This window comes from Coptis chinensis, chromosome 2, assembly GCF_015680905.1.
Source record: "Coptis chinensis isolate HL-2020 chromosome 2, ASM1568090v1, whole genome shotgun sequence".
NCBI classification, from domain to species: domain Eukaryota; kingdom Viridiplantae; phylum Streptophyta; class Magnoliopsida; order Ranunculales; family Ranunculaceae; genus Coptis; species Coptis chinensis.
In genome coordinates this window covers 19,029,790-19,048,185 of record NC_141457.1, presented here as the reverse complement: position 1 = coordinate 19,048,185, position 18,396 = coordinate 19,029,790, and the positions used below count along the sequence as shown (strand labels likewise).

General features: G+C 47.1%; 1 protein-coding gene across 1 annotated transcript; it reads left to right on the top strand.

Annotated features, from left to right (window-relative positions):
• The first annotated feature begins 303 nt into the window (after positions 1-303).
• On the top strand, positions 304-17,900 carry LOC147515225 (UDP-arabinopyranose mutase 1-like). Its single transcript, XM_086594457.1, has 3 exons — positions 304-794; positions 3,192-3,442; positions 17,726-17,900. The coding sequence occupies exons 1-3, from the start codon at positions 471-473 to the stop codon at positions 17,898-17,900; spliced, it is 750 nt and encodes a 249-aa protein (XP_086450583.1). The 5' UTR covers positions 304-470.
• The last annotated feature ends 496 nt before the right edge of the window (positions 17,901-18,396 follow it).

The window sequence follows — 18,396 nt, the reverse complement described above, 5'->3', positions numbered from 1 at the left end:
CGTGGAAAAGAGAGAGCGATGGAGGGAGAGATTGAAAGTTGGTAGGAAGTGAGAGAGAGAGTGCGCCAAAATCGTGGAGGAAATCATTATTTTCTGATTTTTTGTATATCTATTTTTAATAGTTTATCTAAAAAAATAAAAAATAAATAAAAAATGAGTTCTATAGTAATACACGTGGGGTTCTAGTAGAGCTGCTAGATTTCACCGGCCAAATATATTGGTGACTCGGCAAAACGCTTCTTTAATGAGAAAGTTAGTAACAAATAATTAGAAGCAAAGGTGACCCATGTGATTATGTGAACATCCACTTCTCTGTCCCACGCGCCACCATTCACTCTTTCCTCGTTTCTTTAAACGCAACTCGCGCTCCCCTCCTTCCACCACTCTCTATATATAACATTATAACCAACCCAGATCCCCTCTCATTTCTCACATCATCACATTTCACAAACCCAACGACCCCTGGCATTATGTCCCAACCATCATCCCAAATCAACCCACCACTAAAAGATGAACTAGACATTGTAATACCCACTATCAGAAACCTTGACTTCTTAGAACAATGGAGACCATTTTTCCAGCATTATCATTTGATCATTGTTCAAGATGGTGATCCTACTAAAACAATCCGAGTTCCTGATGGTTTCGACTACGAGTTATATAATCGTAATGACGTGAACCGTATTCTTGGTGCTAAAGCTAGTTGTATATCGTTTAAAGACTCTGCGTGTCGGTGTTTCGGGTTTCTTGTTTCTAAGAAGAAGTATATTTTCACAATTGACGACGATTGCTTTGATAGTTAAACTCATTATTCACTTAACTGTTCATTTCTTTTCGAGTTTTGGACATTTTGTGTAACTGTGATTATTTGCCGTGATTTGCGGGGTTTATTGGGCGAAGGGTAGTTTGGGCTAATTTATATTCACGGATGTATAATACTAGGGTATGCCCGTGCCTACGGCCCGCGAGACCTCGACGCGCCTGCGATATTACCCCGACAACTCATCGCGCCTTCGTCGCAAGGCGTACACGCATCTTAGGCGTAAAATATTCGGCACAAGACCAGCGAAACAACTCAATTTATAAATACAGCCGCAAGACCATCCCAATTACCCATTATCTATAAGTCCAAGTCAATTGGAGGCGCTAACAGTTTATGGGTTAGCCCAACAATTTATAAGTCCAGCTGCAATTGTTGACTTTTGGTTGATTTTTGAATAGATCCCATAGTATTGATTACATTTAACAAAATTACACAAACTCTCCAAACACTTGGATCTGCCATGTCACAACTTAGAAAAGACAATGGCAACAATTGGATGGAGTCTCTGTGGGCTCCACACCATTGCTTTTTATTAGATAGATAAATTGTTTGTTTGTTAAGGACGTGACACGTTGCAGGTGTGGCCCAGTACTTTGTTAGGAGGTGGGCTATGTTATTCCATTATTATTGAGTCCTATTATTATTGACAGACTCTATAATGTGTTGGGCAGACCTAAAAAAAACAATTATTACAATTGTGTTATTGGTTCTAAAAAATTCAAAAAAAAATTATTATTACAAGTGTGTCAGTGGTCTCAAAAAATTGAATTCGAAAACCCCAAGTTTAAATGACCCGACTAGGTTTTTCATTGTGCAAATCCAACGATATGGCTACACCGTTTGGACTAAGTCTCAAACGGTGTGGCTATATCGTTTGGACTAAATCCCAAACGACTTGGCCACACCGGTTAAGAGGCCAAGAAAAAGAACTTTATATTTTTTCAAAATTTAAATTCCAAACGGTGTGACTATATTGTTGGTGACTTAGTCCAAACGGTGGGACTAAGTCTTAAACGGTGTGGCCATATCGTTTGGACTAAATCCCAAACGACTTGGTCACACCGATCAAGAGGCCAAGAAACAGAATTTTATAATTTTTTAAAGTTCAAATTCTAAACGGTGTGGCCATATCGTTGGGGACTTATTCCAAACGGTGTGGCCATATCGTTGGAGACTTAGTCTAAACGATATGGCCACACCGTTTGGGACTTACCGTTTGGACTAAGTCCCAAACGATGTGGCCATATCGTTGGGTTTGCACAATGAACGATCTAGCCGGGTCGTTTAAGCTTGGGGTTTTCGAATTCAATTTTTTGAGACCAGTGACACACTTGTAATAATTATTATTTTTTTTATTTTTTGAGACCAATGACACTTATAATAATTGTTTTTTTTTTGGGTCTGCCCAACACAATATGGGGTCTGTCAATAACAAATACCTTATTTTTTAGATCTCTAAGAGTAAGTGTGACTTGTCGGTGGAATATGTGCATTCGTTATCCCGAGATTTCGGTAAAAAGTACTTTGACCTTTCGCTTGCCCATGTTATGCAGTAGGAATCAAGGCCCAAAATATCACCGATATATCCGATATTCACCGATATATATTATTTTTTTGGTACATTGATATAAATATATTCGATATATATCCACCGAATATTGAATTATTTTTTTCGATATATATTAGAATTTCCGATATAACGATATATATCGACCGATATATATAATATATTCGATATAAATTGTTGACTTTGACTAATATTGTTGACTTTAACCAAATATTATTGGTTTTAACCGATATATTGTTGACGAAATTTCTGATATAATCAATGATATTTCTAATATATCGACATACAAAACAAAATTTTGACTGGTCAACAAAAAAAGATATATCTCTGATATCTCTGATATTTTCGATATATATCGATTTTTGGATACATCGAAATATTCACCGAATTCGATATTTTGGGCCTTGGTAGGAATCGTCACCGAAATACCATATCCAGGAAAAGTTTACACATTTGCTGGGTAGACAACAACATCCTAAACTTTATATCGAGTCCATTTATATTGCAAAATGCATATCTCTTTAAACTTAAAAATGAATGGTAGCAAAGTGAAAATTAAAAGCTTGACTGATACGAAGACACGGTTATAGTCTTATAGATGGACATAAGCTTGCAAAACTTTTTTACAAATAGTACATTCCCATTGAGACCATAATACAAGTTTTGCTCACTTGTTATAGCATGTTGATTCTTATTTGATTAAGTTTTCTTATTTTTTTCCTGTACTGGTGGGTTTTCATTTGGAGAACCGATCTTAATATAATCTATGCGCTTTGGATCTTTATTTATGTTGATATATAGGTGGCTAAAGATCCGAGTGGAAAAGAGATCAATGCATTGGCCCAACACATAAGCAACCTATTGACACCATCAACTCCGTTTTTCTTCAACACTCTCTATGACCCGTATAGAGAAGGTGCGGACTTCGTTCGTGGATACCCATTTAGCTTTAGAGAAGGTGCGCCCACAGCGATATCTCATGGCCTGTGGCTCAACATCCCTGACTATGATGCACCCACCCAACTGGTCAAGCCTCTCGAACGTAACTCAAGGTTTGTTGTTGGCACTTCCATCCAATCCTCGACGTGGTCTTGTCCGACTACAATATGTAGGAAGTGTTTTTTGTTTGTTTTTCAGTTAGTCTACACCATGTAGAGTTTGCAGGTCTAAACTAGTTTAGTTATTAGCAAGTCATTGGCAATTATTACCAGTTACCTAATAGAAAATACTGTTATTAGTTACCACATTATTCACTTAAAACGCCAAGACCATCGATCTAAAATAAAATTTTCTGCTATTGAGAAGATAAATGGGTAGAGCTATAAAAATATAGATCCCACTTTCCTTTGTAAATTAATAGAAAAAAATATATTATAAATGATAAGAAGATATGTACTGTTGCAGATATGTGGTATTTGCTATTACTAGCGTTTGAATTTTCTATCAAAATGAATTTACTTTTTAACCAACCTTTCAAATTATCCTTCGGACAGTAGAAGCTGTTATTTTACTTCTTTTGTAGTGTGTTTTCTAAGAAGACGTCTAGTATGCGCAGGGTGTTTTCTAAGACGACATAGATCCAGTACCTTGCCATGCAATACACCTTCAATTTCTGTGTATGAGTGGTGTAAAGGTGTGATGTGATATTCCCTTACAAACAGTCTCTGGGGGACTGATATGGATGGATGGGTGAGACCGAGTTCGGCTTTGAGAGCGAACTGCCTACGTATCTTACTCTGGGTTCTTGGGGTCAGAGTAGAATCAGGTCTGGCGTAGTTCATAGGAGTGGTATTTATAGAGATTGAAATTGTATCCTCACCCTCCACGTGTAAAGGATGTCACCAACGTGGGGTGTGGATCATGGGAGCACGTGAGAAATATCTACATAGGTCTGCTGTGATGATGAGGAGTGGCGATGCATGCGAGTAACTTGCGGCGTGACCGATGGTACAGGTTAGGATGAGTGCAAGTACACCTTCATCATGATTGCTTATGGATAGAAGTGCATGTCATCGCTTTGCGTAGTTCGCATGATGTTGCGATCGTCACGTAGGCGCGATGTTGGCTCATGGATGCGACACGAGACCATAGGTCGGGTGTATTAGTTCCACCATGTTAAAAGCGTCTTTGGATAGAGAATATCACCCCCTACACGGCCCCTCTCGGTAGGTTGTGATAACGACCTTCTGGGAGGAGAAACGATGGCACCTTGCAGCGTACTATGTGATAGGTGGGAATCTGCCCACGATCGATGTAAAACAACGGCTAGTGTTGACGGCGTGAGCTAGTTGGTGCGATCGTGTGGCGCGTGTGCGCGACGCGTGGCGATCCGGCGATTCTCTGAGAGAGGAAAACGTGGCGCCCGCTTTTTCGGGATGTGAAAAGACAAGGCAGTTGTTTGGAAGTCGTGGGGCTAGGGCTAGGTGTAATCATGATGCCTTGAAACCGGAGGCGGTTATTCAAAAATTTACTTGCTTGGTTGAGACTTCATTTGGTCGCCGTGCGGTAGAGAAAATTCATTAAGCGCATCAATCTTGAGTTAGTTCTCGCCATTTTGAACCCGTTTCCTTTGTTTGGTGCTAAGCTTCGTACTAGAGTTGTTAGGGTACTATGTTAGATACTAGTAGCTGGATTTGTTAAGTTTAGAGGAGAAAGATGTCGGATTCCGATGACACTCGTTCGGACGAGGTTAAGTGAAGTTTCCCTCGGTTGGGAAGATGAGGAGGAGACGATCGAATCGGTTGGTATCTTTGGGTGAGGGTGATGGGGATGAAAGTGAGTGAGGAAGGCGATGCTCGATCTGCTCCCGTGGTTCGCGGACGTTAGCCGGACGCGGTGAGAGGTCGTCTCTTCGAGGCGAAAGCTACGCCCTAAAATTTGTGGATAGACAGACGCTTTGAGGGCGTTTCCATATCTAAGGAAGAGATATGGTATAAACGTGGATGGTTTGGAGATCCACGAGCCTGGGCGAGGCGATTTGGTCTTTGGCGAGAGGTACGTCCCACCGCACCACGGGGTGATCGTCTGTGAGGGGCAGCTGAGGGCGCATATGACGATACCATTTTCGAAGTTGGTTTGCGAATTTTTGAACCGTTGTGGCAAAGCGCCTGTGCAGTTCGTGGGTAACACGTGGTGGTTGTTGAAGGTGTTCGACCTGTTGAACGCCAGCGGTGAATACCAGATCGAAGTCGCTGATATTATTGAGCACTTCACTTTGAAGCGATCTAGGGCATATAACTTTAGCTTGCAAACCCGAGCTACTCTGTCGCCCGTTCTGGATGGAGTGAGTAACGAGTCTTGGGATAAAAGACCGTTCCTGTTAATCGGTAACTACTGTGCGAGCGGGTTTAGTGTGGACAGGAAGACGTGTGATTTTACTGGTGGGTCCCAGTACGTTTTCTTAGGTTTCACGCTGATATCGACTGATCCTGTATTGATCTAACATTTGTTATTTTGTCTTTTGTCTGAGATACCGTCCCGCATTGTGAGACGAACCGAAGCGGTGATCGAAAGCTTATTTAAATGACGGCGGTGAAAAATCGCGAAGTTGCCAGAGGTCGCCGGATTCTTTAAGGAGCGTGGGGGGCCTGTCGTTCGGAAGAGAAGGGAAGCTCAGAAAACAAGGGCTCGTGGTAACGGAGCGTCCAGAGTACGTGTTATGGAGAAGCGTGGGAGTGATCTGGTGACTAGAGAGGATAGAAACCGGGGCCGTACTGGGGTGAAGCGACCCCTCGGAGTCTCTGGGGCCTCCGGGTCTGGATCGGGGAAGGGTCGGGAGGACGCTCCTTTTGATGTGGAGTACGCTCCCTCCGACATTCCGGAGTACCGACCTGCTAAGGCTGCGAGGGTGGCCCAGACCGCACAGGGTGGTGAGGTGCGAACGGGTGGGAGGGCAGCTCGCAACCCGAGGTCGAGGCCGATGCCCGACTTCAGCGTCCTAGTTGAGGACGGTCCGGAGGTTACTCCGGAGGCTGCCCCGGAGGTCGCTCGACCCCGGGTTGTTGGAGATGCCTCAGGCAAGATGAAGGGGAAGGTTGGCTCAAGAGATGCTGGTAAAGGCGATCCAAAGATCGGCAAAAGGACGATCCGGAGCGCAACCTGATGTACATTGATGAGGTGACTGGGAAGAAGCGCTACGTGAAGAGGTCGGACTACAGCTACAAATCCGCACCCATCGCTGCTTGCTTGTTGGAGGGGATGACGCTTGATGGTGATAGGAAGGACCTTGATGCCATGGAGCTGGAGTCGAATATGAGAGGGGTGGATAAGGCGATTTGTCTGGTAAGTGGTCACGTTGTTACTGTTTGTGCTATTACTTATCGTACACTGTTGCTTATCGTTTGTTTGTGGTACTATGTGCGAGCTGCTGCAGCTGGTTGCTGGGTATCAGAAATTGAAGACAGCTGCACTGTTCGCTGAAATGGAGAAGTCGGAGGTCGAGTCCTTGAGGCTCGAGGTCTCTGATCTCCGAGCGATAGCTAAAACGGAGAAGGTGGAGTTGGATACTCTGAAGGCGCAGTTGGTCACGCTATCTCTGGAGAGGACGTCAGCTGTGAACGAGGCGATTGAATTTGAGGCATGAGGTCGCTGGATCCACGAAGAAGGTCGTTCTTTGCTAATCGTTATTTGAACGTTGTAAAAAGCTACTGCGATGGGAGGCGAAGGGCCTATCTTGCTATCCGTCTTTGAAATAGAAGAAGCTGGAGGCGAGATCGGCGACTGCCGAAGGAGCGACTCATGGACCTACAATAGACCGACAGGTCGATTCGCTAGAGGTCGGTAGTCTTTGGTCCCCGGTCGTTCTGCTCTCGAAGGTGAGGTGGTTCTTGATCACCTCCCCGTTGTTGGTGGTCTGGGTGGGACGCTAACTGAAGGAGTGGTGGCGTCTCCTGGTGATCCGAGCTGTTCCGAAATGCTGACCGTCCCTCTTGTTGAAGGTTTCGATGATGTTATTTGAGCGGTCAATGTCTGGTTTTTGTGTTTGTATGCGGCCTCTGGCCTAAAACAATAGAGCTATTTTCCTGGGGTTGCCCGGGCATCTCGTCTTGTCCTTTACTTGTTTTATGATACTGATGTTTAGCTGGGCTGGATTTCCTGGGTAGACCCAGCAGCTCGGCTTATTCGGCGACCTGAGGCTGGACTGTGGTCTTCAGTTTGCTAACTGTTTTATATTAAGGCTATATTGTTGTCCTTTGTCTTTCTTCCTTGCGTACTGTATGTCTGCTTAATTTGTTTGCCTTTGGGTTGGTGGACCTGTGTCACTCTTGAACTGTTTTGCGTGTAGCCGGTTTTAGCGTCCTCTAGTTAATCAGTACTGGTATAGTTGGAGCGTCCTGTGAGCAGTGGTCACCTCCATTACAGTGCGTGCTTGGCACGTGTGCGGATATGAACGGTCTGTGAAATATGAAATGATGGTTGCCAGTTGGATTGGCGTTTGGCGTCTCGATGCCATAATGAGTTGCCTCGGGAAGAGACGTTTACCTTGCATAAATATAAACTGTTCGGGGAGAGCGACGGCATTTGAATTTCCTGTTGCTGCTGTCTTTTCTCCTCTGAACTTGCTTGCTTTCTTTGGTCATCTTCTCAGGTATGTTTGCTCTTTCATTCTTTGATCGTGATGTTGGATGCTATCTCTCCCTCATTGGCTTTGTTTTGTTCCTTGTGCTTTAGTTTTTTTTATGGCTCGGTGTGACCCTTTTGTTAGGGGAGAAGGCAGTCTACGAGAGAGTTCTCCTCTACTGATGGAGGAAATGGAGTTTCATCCTCATGTGCACGAGGACCGTGGCAAGAGGAAGGCGGTAGCGTCGGGGTCCAAAAAAGCTAAACGGCCCCGGAGGTCGTGGCGCCCCACTGGAGGTATTGTGATCAGGTCGCCCCACCGGGAGGACGGCGTCCCTCGGGCTGCCGAAAGGGTAGACGACCTGGAGCAGGGGGGACACGTCGCTGGTGGGAGCTCGCACTCTCGCGTTGGGGACGTGGGAAGTGAGTTCTTCTACGTCGGGAAGACGGGGAAGAGGCGTGCTGTAAAGCGCTCCGACTGCAGCTTCCACTCTGCGCCTATAGCGACTAGTCTCCTGAGGGGTATCGTGCTGGACGGGGACAAAGCTGAGGTCGAGGACGAAGATATGGATACGCTCCTGGGGACCATGGACATGGCGAGCTGTTTGGTGAGTACGTTGTTTGTTAACTTGTTAGTCGTCCACTTTGATTGATTTTCATTGTCTTTCCATACTTGTAGTTTCTTGCTGGTTATGATAAGTTGAATAGTGTTGTCTGCAACGCCTCGATCGATGTTGATGCCCGAGTCGAAATGATGTCGCGAGCTGCTTTCGGGTGGTGGTCGATAAGAAAAGGTTGGAGACTATGGCGGAGAGATGTCGTGCTGTTGGTGATGAAAATGCGAGACTTGCTGCGTCTATGGCTGATCTGCAAGTGGAGATCGCGGAAGTCACCGAAAGTCGCGAAAACAATGCCGGAGGGTTGCCGTAAAGGCTCGAAACAGCGTATACCACTTCCCTAGTGAGTGCGCCAAAGGCGGATGAAAATCTTGGCGACTAAAGAAGAAGGCGTAGGGCTCGAGAGGCTGATATGCGTGTTGTGCTGCGAGCTGCCAGGCATGTTCCCTCAACCAGTTGTTCCTGAGGATAAACATGTGGTTGCTGCTCCGTGATGCCGATTCTGTCTTCTGGTGAGAATTTGTCTTTGTGTTTGATAAGAACGTGTGTCGTCTTTGCCCCTACGAGGGTTAAACACTAGAGCTGTGTTTTCAAGCTTGCCCGAGCAGTTCGCTTCTTTTGAATTTGGAGAACTGGTTTCCACGAAAGTGGCAGTTCGTTAACTTTGGTTTTTGTAATCTGGTAGCCGACCTGGATTTTCTGGGTAGACCCAGCAGGTCGGTGCTTTAGAGCTGATTTCACTGGATCCGGAATGTGTGTTCCTTTTGGTGAGTACTTGATTAATGCTATATACTTTTTGGTCTGATTGTGCATGGCTTTGCTTCTGTCCATGGATTTTGCTTCTGAGATGTATTCTCGTTATATGTTAAGCTGGTATGATAATGCGCAGGGCCGCGACATGTAAGTGTTTGATCTTTTTGGACGAAAGGGGACCGTGCCCTTGCGAGTTCGTGGGCCATGTTGCTCACTGGGAGCGTTCTTCTTTGGTTAACCCTAGGAGTATCGGTCCTCGTTTAGTGAGGATCAAAGAGGCTATGAGCCTGTAAGCTCTTGAGAACGCCCTGCTCGTATGAGAGTTTGTTTGAGCCTCTGAGGGCGTAATGCTCCTGAGAGCGTTCTCGCTTAGTTGATCCTAGAAGTATAGGTCCCCAACTTAGCGAGACTTCGGAGAGATAAGCTATAAGCTCCCCGAGAGCGTCACGCCCCGCGTGAAGAGCGTGTTTAGCCCCGAGGGCGTTACGCTCTGGCGTTCACCGAAGTTGATCCTAGATGTATAGGTCCTCAACTTAGCGAGACTTCGGAGAAGCGATAAGCCCTCAAGCTCCCGAGAGCGTCCTGCTCGCGTGAGAGCGTGTTTAGCCTCGAGAGCGTTACGCTCTGGAGCGTTCACCGAGTTGATCCTAGATGTATAGGTCCTCAACTTAGCGAGACTTCGGAGAAGGCGATAAGCCCGTAAGCTCCCGAGGCGTCCCGCTTTCGCGTGAGGCGTGTTTAGCCCCGAGGGCGTTACGCTCCCTGGCGTTCTCACCGAGTTGATCCTAGATGTATAGGTCCTCAACTTAGCGAGACTTCGGAGAGCGATAAGCCCGTAAGCTCTGAGGCGTCCCGCTTTCGCGTGAGAGCGTGTTTAGCCCATGAGGGCGTTCTGCTCCTGAGAGCGTTCTCACTGAGTTGATCCTAGATGTATAGGTCCTCAAATTAGCGAGACTCGGAGAGGCGATAAGCCTGTAAGCTCCCCGAGGCGTCCCCTTTCATGCGTGAGAGCGTGTTTAGCCCCCGAGGCGTTACGCTCTGAGGCGTTCTCACCGAAGTTGATCCTAGATGTATAGGTCCTCAACTTAGCGAGACTTCGGAGGCGATAAGCCCAGTAAGCCCACGAGCGCGTCTGCCGCGTGAGGCGTGTTTAGCCCTTGAGGGCGTTACGCTCCCCAGCGTTCTTCACCGAGTTGATCCTAAATGTATAGGTCCTCAACTTAGCGAGACTTCGGAGAGGCGATAAGCCCGTAAGCCCCTCGAGAGCCGCCCCGCTTCGCGAAGGCGTGTTTAGCCCCCGGTAGGCGTTCACCGAGTTGATCCTAGATGTATAGGTCCTCAACTTAGCGAGACTTCGAGAGGCGATAAGCCCGTAAGCTCCCCGAGGCGTCCCTTTCGGCGTGAGAGGCGTGTTTAGCCCATGAGGGCGTTCGCTCTCCCCGAAGGCGTTCTCCGAGTTGATCCTAGATGTATAGGTCCTCAAATTAGCGAGACTTCGAGCGAGGCCCGTAAGCTCCCTCGAGAGGCGTCCCCTTTCGAGTGAGAGCGTGTTTAGCCCCTCGAGGCTCGCCTCGGCGTTCTCACCGAGTTGATCCTAGATGTATAGGTCCTCAACTTAGCGAGACTTCGAGAGGCGATAAGCCCGTAGTTCTCGAGAGCGTCCCCGCGCGAGAGCGTGTTTAGGTATGGAGCTTTGGCATTGTGTGAGAGGTGTGGTTTGGAGATGTGAGTAGATCCGCCATTTATGATAACAATCTTGAGTTTCTTTCATATGAACTTTGTAGTGCACAGGAGGCGGGGAATTACAATCGTATCAACTATTCGTAAAATTGCTTTAGCGGTATGTGTTCCATGGTCGGCAAAGAACTTTCCTTCTTGGGTTTTAATCCAATACAATCTGCGCCGTTACCGCGGCGGCGTTCCACTATGTAAGGGCCTTCCCATGTTGGTGCTAGCTTAGCGTCATCTTGAGTTTTCTTCAAAACGAGGTCTCCCGGTTGAAAAGACCGTGGATGCACTCGTTTGTTGTAAGATCGCTTGAGGACCTGTTGGTAGGCTTTGCCACCCTGATGGCTACTAGGTCGCCCCGTTCCTCGAGGAGGTCGATCTCGAGCTAGAACCGAAAGTCATTAAGGCCCCGATTCGACAAGTTCAGATCGGGTTGTCGTGATTGTCACTCGGTGGGGATGGCGGGCTTCGTACCATAGCACGGGGAAAATGGTGATTCGCCCGATTGCGAAGCGGTAGTCGCGATGAGCCCATAGTATGTTCTCCAAATGATTTGGCCAGGCTCTTGTTCTTTTCAATTTTCTTCTTCAAATTCTCGAATGAATGGCTTTGTTCTTTACGCGCTTGTCCATTGCTTTGAAATCTTGTGGTGTGGAGAATGCATGAACGATCTTCCATTTGGCGAAACTCTTTGGTGTTTTTCCTTGAACTAGGGAGCCATTGTCCATCACCGGTGTATGTGGTAAGCCAAACCGGGTGATGATATGAGTCCAAATGAAATTTCTGACGTGTGATTCTTTGACGTGTGCTAATGGAATTGCTTCAACCCACTTAGTGAAGTAGTCTGTGGCAACAAGGACGAATCGGAAGCCGGTGCTCTTCTGAGGGACGAATGGTCCCATAATGTCCATGCCCCATATGTGGAACGACCCGAGGGCTCGCGATGTTAATCAATTAGCGGTAGCGGTCAGATGATGTTAATGACCAAATGTTTGGCATTTGACACACTTGAGGACATACGCTTTAGCATCAATCTGCATACGAGGCCAGAAGTACCCTTGGGAGATCACTTTGTGGGCTAATGATCGACCTCCAGCATGGTTGCCGCACTCTCCTTCTTGAATTTCAGCAAAAATTAGCTGGCCTTGCTCTGGACTGATACATCTCAGATGAGGTCCCCCTGCGGACTTGCGGAATAATCTGCCGTTCACCAAACAATAGCTACGTGCTTGGTGTGGAACCCTCTTGGCTTTGGGGCGCTCCTCTGGGAGTGTGCCATACTGGATGTATTGTATAATAGGCTGCATCCAGGATTGACTCGTCTGATCTTCAGAGAGTGGGCACAGGTCGCTAATTGTCAAGACTTGGCCCGCTTGGTAAGCTGGTCGATCGACTACTTCGATAATCGGTTGTCTAGGGACCGCGGTTCGTCCGAAAGTGGCTAAGTATGCCAAAGCTATCTGGCGTGGCGGTTCGTCCACGCAAAAATGGTGTATCGTCGCTCTGCTAAATGACGGAAGCAAATCGTTAACAACTTGAAGGTATTTAGAGAGGTTACCTTCGCTGGTAGTGTACTCTTTTGCAACCTGGCGAACGACCAGTTGCGAGTCACTAAAGATTTGGATCTCCTTTACTCCGAGCTGGATCGCTGTACGCATTCCCATTATTAGTGCTTCGTACTCTGCTTCGTTGTTGGACGTTGCGAAGTCTATACGAACTGCCTTCTCTACCATAGCTCCCTCGGGGGAGACTAAAACGATTCCCATGCCACTGCCTCCAGGGTTGCTGGAACCATCGACGTAGAGAGACCAGACTGTTTGCATGCTCGCTTTCTTGGGTGCGACCTCTGTTTCAGCCTCCCAATTAGGGTCGTCGGTTTGAAATCTGCTAGGAAGTCCGCAACGACCGACCGCTTCATGATATCGCGGCGGGACAAAGTCCATGTGGTGCTCGCCCCGCTCTTTGGCCCATATTGCCATCCTAGTAGTCTTGTTTTCTTTGTGAAGAATCCTCTTCAAGGGGAGATCGGTAAGTACTTTGATTGGATGAGCCTGGAAATACGGTCTGAATTTTCTTGCCGAATATAACAAAGCAAGGACCGCTCTTTCTATGTAAGAGTAGTTCTTCTCTGTTGGAGTGAGTGTCTTGCTTGTGAAGTAGATCGACTTTTCTGAATTGTGCTCATCCTTGAATAGGACCGAACTGATGGCGAAATCGGATACCGCCAGATAGAGCCCCAAAGTTTCTCCGTCTGTTGGTTTGGCTAGGACGGGAGGTGTTGTGAGGTACTCCTTAAGGGTGGCGAATGCTTGGTGGCATTGATCGTTCCATGAGAATTGCTCGCCTTTCCTTAGTATCTGTAAGAACGGTCGGCATTTGTCTGATGCTCTGGATATGAATCGGTTGAGTGCAGCGACCATACCTGACAACTTTTGTATCTGTTTCTTTGTTTGCGGGTCGGCATGTCGATGAACGCCCAATTTGGTCTGGATTTGCCCGATGCCTCGTTCGCGAGACCTGATATCCGAGAAATTTTCCGGAGGACGCTCCGAAAAGACACTTCTCTGGGTTCAGCTTCATTCCGGTTCGTCGTAGTCTGGAGAACGCTTGCTCGAGGTGAGTGAGGTGGTCAGCTGCTTTTTTGCTTTTGACAACCATATCGTCTATGTAGACCTCCATGGTATCGCCTAACATGTCCTGGAACATGTTAGTTACTAGCCGCTGATAGGTCGCTCCTGCGTTCTTTAGTCCGAACGGGAGAACGTTGTAACAATAAATTCCTTGCTCAGTGATGAACGATGTCTTCTCCTGATCTTCTTCAGCTAGTGGTATCTAATTGTACCCACTATATGCGTCCATAAATGATAGCAGCTCGTGCCCACAAGTCTGGTCGACTAGTTGGTCGATTCTTGGTAGGGGGAAGCTGTCTTTTGGAGTTTCTTGATTGACGTTGGTGAAGTCGGCGCTTCAAACGGATCGTGCCATTCTTTTTTGGGACTGCCACTATGTTGGCGACCCACTCTGGGTAGTCGACCTTCCGGATGAAACCTACTTGTTTGAGCTTATCTACCTCATCGTTGATTGCTTTTTGAAAGCGTAATGACAATCGTCTAGGATTGTTTGTCGGGTTTGGCACCAGGGTTGACGTTTAGCCGATGGCATGCAACACTAGGGTCTATACCAGGCACATCGATATACGACCAAGCGAACACATCTTTATTCATGGATAGAAATTTTACAAGTTGAGCCTTAAGTGTGGGGTCGAGGTTGGCTCCCACATAGACGAGTTTAGGGTCGTCTTCGGTTCCCAGGTTCACTTGCTGCTTGTCTTGAGTCGGTGCTTGGCTCTGTGCGCTCTGCTCTCTGGAGGATTGTTCTTTGCAGACTCTGTGTTGGTTCGCTGGCTGGCTGGAGTAGTCAGAGGAACTGGGACGTACTCTGTGGTTACGACAACAGGGTCAGAAGTGACTGCTGTTGGCGTGACAACAGAAACTGGGGTAGTTCCCTGCCATTCCTCTGGTTGGAAGGGAGGTGGTGATGGTGTCACGAGACTTTGCTTGCTCATGATGCTTTCCAATGGGGCGACCTCCAGGATTTGTGCTGTTGGTACGCCTGCTGCTTTGGTAGTGGTCGAGATTGGGGCTGGTGAGTGGAAACTTTTGTTGGAGCCCCAGCGTTCTATTTTGTTGCGCTAGATCTCACTTCAGCTACTAGATCTTTGGCCATTGTATAGTTGGTAGGTTCGTTGCTGACGGAGATGGGAGGTTCCGTGGTTTTGTTTGCTGCGATGATCTGGTTACAATGATGGGCCTCGGTAGTTGTTGCTTCGGTTCCATCATTCCCTCTTAGGCGGAAAAACGGATGACTTGGTGCAACGTGGACGGTACGGCTTGCATCTGATGTATCCACCGTCGTCCTAGGATGGCGTTGTAGGACGACTTGGTATCTAGGACGCTGAAGCGCGTGTTGAAGCTGACTTTGTCCTCCCGGGATCCCATCAAACCGGAGGATGATGATCCTATTGGATCGGCTCGGGAACCATTGAATCCGAAGAGGGGTGCAATGGGGTCTATGAAGACCGACTTTGGTAAGTTCATCTCTTGGATCGTGTGGTAGAACAGAATATCGCAAGAGCTGCCAGGGTCGATCAAAACTCGCTTGACGGTCCAGTCACTGATTTTGACGTGGACCACGAGTGCATCGTTAATGGGGGGCGGGACCTTGTTGAAATCGGCCTCGGAGAAGGTGATGTCTCTGTTCTCTACATACGAATCTGCGTGTACGACTGCAGCTTGTGAAGAGAAATTGTATACTTCATGGAGGGCACCTACGCGCCTTCTTTTTTCCCGAGAACTTGATCCGGAATCGTCTTGGAGAGTGATCATGTGGATGGTTCTGTCGTGCTCGCGACCTCTTGACGGCCGACGGCGATCTTGATGGATGCGTTCTCTGGAGCGTCCTCTGCTATGAGGGCGACTTTGAGACCTCAGATCGCTCCGTCTGGGTGGGGACCTGCTTCGTATCCTACGGGCCATGAGTTTGTGGCGGCGCGGTCGCCGTCGCCGCCGGGTATATTAGTGTCTTTGCTTGATGTGCCCCCGCTTGACTAGGTCTTGCAAGTAATGCTTGAGCCCCCGCCAGAGGCGTCGGTCTCGTGGCAATTGGCACGGTGAAAAGCGCAGTAGGGCTGGTCTGGGCGATCTGTTGGGCTGCCTTATCTCGGTCGGTAGAATGCAGCTTTCGCTGATCTTTTCTAGTATGTAACTAGGAGATCCGGTGAGCACGGCGAATTCCCGATCATTTCTTGGTTTTGGGTCCGAGGGTTGCCGCTTCTTTGCGGGTCGTTTCCTAGAGGATGATGCTACTTCCGAAACCTCTCCCTCTTACGTTTCTTCTTACGCTTCGTTTCGCTTTAACAAAGCCTCTTGCGGCTTGATGTATTTATCCACTCGAGCGCATGGCGCCGAACGTTTCGGGTTGGTCTTTCAAGAGCGACCTGGTTAGGTCGGTGTTGCGGGTGCGGCAGGCGGTTGTGAAAGCCAATGCGGCAAATGATTCCTTGAGGCCGCTTTCCATGTCCAAGAGCTCTATTTTGAACCGGCTTAAGAAGGAGCTGTAGGTTTCCTCCTTGCCCAGAGCGAGCTGGAAGAGTGAATTGAGATCACCCTTCTTGCGTCACGTTGTTATGCGTCTTGGGTTCGCGAGCAATTCGGTAAAATTTGTTCAAAGCCGTATGGAGTCCGACTCGAGGGAGAAGAACCAATCGAGTGGGCCGCCCTTAAACTTCTTTGGAAAGAGCCTCATCGGAGATGGTCGAACTCATGGCGCTATTTGTAGAGTCGCGAGGCTTTGAGCATATCGTGCTATATCTTTGCTGGGCATGTCGCGACCGTCATCTGATTAGGAACCGTGGTTGGACAAAGTCTGGAGGGGAGACCTTGTGAAGTACTTCAGAAGCAAATGGAGATGCACGCGATAGGTTTTCAGCATTTTCTGCACTATCTGGGTGGAATCTTTCTTGACCGCATTCTTGTCGAGCCTTTGGTTTAGCTCGGTGATCTGTTGACTGACGTTGATGACGTCGTCTTCTGCGGTGCCAGCTAGTGGGCTCTGTGTATCAACTTGTGCACGTAATGTGACGTTTTCTTGTCTGAGTTGGGCAATTTGTTCATTCATTGTTCCTAGCTGGTCTGCCAAAGTGTGGAATTGAGCTTCGAGGCTTGCCATGCTTCGTGGGCTTGAGAATCTTTTGTTTTGATTTTTGGCTTCTGATTATAAAGTGGTTTGGTTTCTCAAGTAATCGAGACCACAGACGGCGCCAATGTAAAGGTGTGATGTGATATTCCCTTACAAACAGTCTCTGGGGGACTGATATGGATGGATGGGTGAGACCGAGTTCGGCTTTGAGAGCGAACTGCCTACGTATCTTACTCTGGGTTCTTGGGGTCAGAGTAGAATCAGGTCTGGCGTAGTTCATAGGAGTGGTATTTATAGAGATTGAAATTGTATCCTCACCCTCCACGTGTAAAGGATGTCACCAACGTGGGGTGTGGATCATGGGAGCACGTGAGAAATATCTACATAGGTCTGCTGTGATGATGAGGAGTGGCGATCAATGCGAGTAACTTCTTGGCCGTGACCGATGGTGACGATTAGGATGAGTGCAAGTACACCTTCAGTCATGATTGCTTATGGATAGGGGGCCTGTGTCACTGCCTGGCGTAGTTCGCATGATGTTGCGATCTGTCCTGTGGCGCGATGTTGGCTCATGGATGCGACCTGAGACCATAGGTCGGTGTATTAGTTCCACCATGTTAAGCGCGTGCTGGATAGAGAATATCACCCCCCTACAAGTGGCACAGATTCACTATCTTTTTCTCTCTCATGACGCACACTAAATTTACTCTTTTTCTAATACTCAATGCAGTGATTTTAGTGATGGAAATCTCAAAATTATGTAACGGTTATTTTTTGCTTATCAATGAAAAACATGTTCTTTCAGTTACACAGATTAACAATACTGTAGAATGCTCATTTTAAATGTTTACTAACGAGACCAGTACAAATTACAATTTACAATTTACAGTGATTGATGAGTTGTGGAACCCAAAGCTCACATACTTTTTGTGTTTGCCTCATTGTGTATTGATCTTTTTAGTTTGTTTTTAGTTCAAACAGGTATGTCGATGCAGTCATGACAATACCCAAAGGCACTTTGTTTCCAATGTGTGGCATGAACTTAGGGTTGAACAGGGAGCTCATAGGCCCTGCCATGTACTTTGGGCTAATGGGTGATGGCCAGCCTATTGGCAGATACGACGACATGTGGGCTGGTTGGTGTGCCAAGGTATAGTTTGCTAACATCTGTTTAATTAGATTTTCTTGGGCTGGTTAAAATCGTGTACGCTAGTTGTTGGATAATTAAGAATGGCAATATGGCCATGGTGTCATTGGATAGACGTTGACTGTAGGTTTAGAATAAAATCATATTCGTAGAAAGCCAACTTATATTTTTAATTAAGTTCCATACTGAAGTTCATTTGTGTGGTCCTTCAAATACTTAGTAGTAATTAAGTTCAAAGTTGAACTCTGCACTTATTTCTCTCAAGAGACCTGTAAAAGTGTGGTTTAGCTTTCCCTTACAAACAGTCAATGGGGGACTGGAATAGGTTATTGGATGGACCGAGTTCGTCTTGAGAAGGAACTGCTTACGTATCTTGTTCTTGGTTTTTGTGGGGGAGAGCAGAATCAGGTCTGGCGTAGTTCATAGGAGAGGTATTTATAGATATTGAGAGTGTATCCTTGCCCTCCACGTGTAAAGGGTATCTCAAACGAGGGGTGGAGATCAG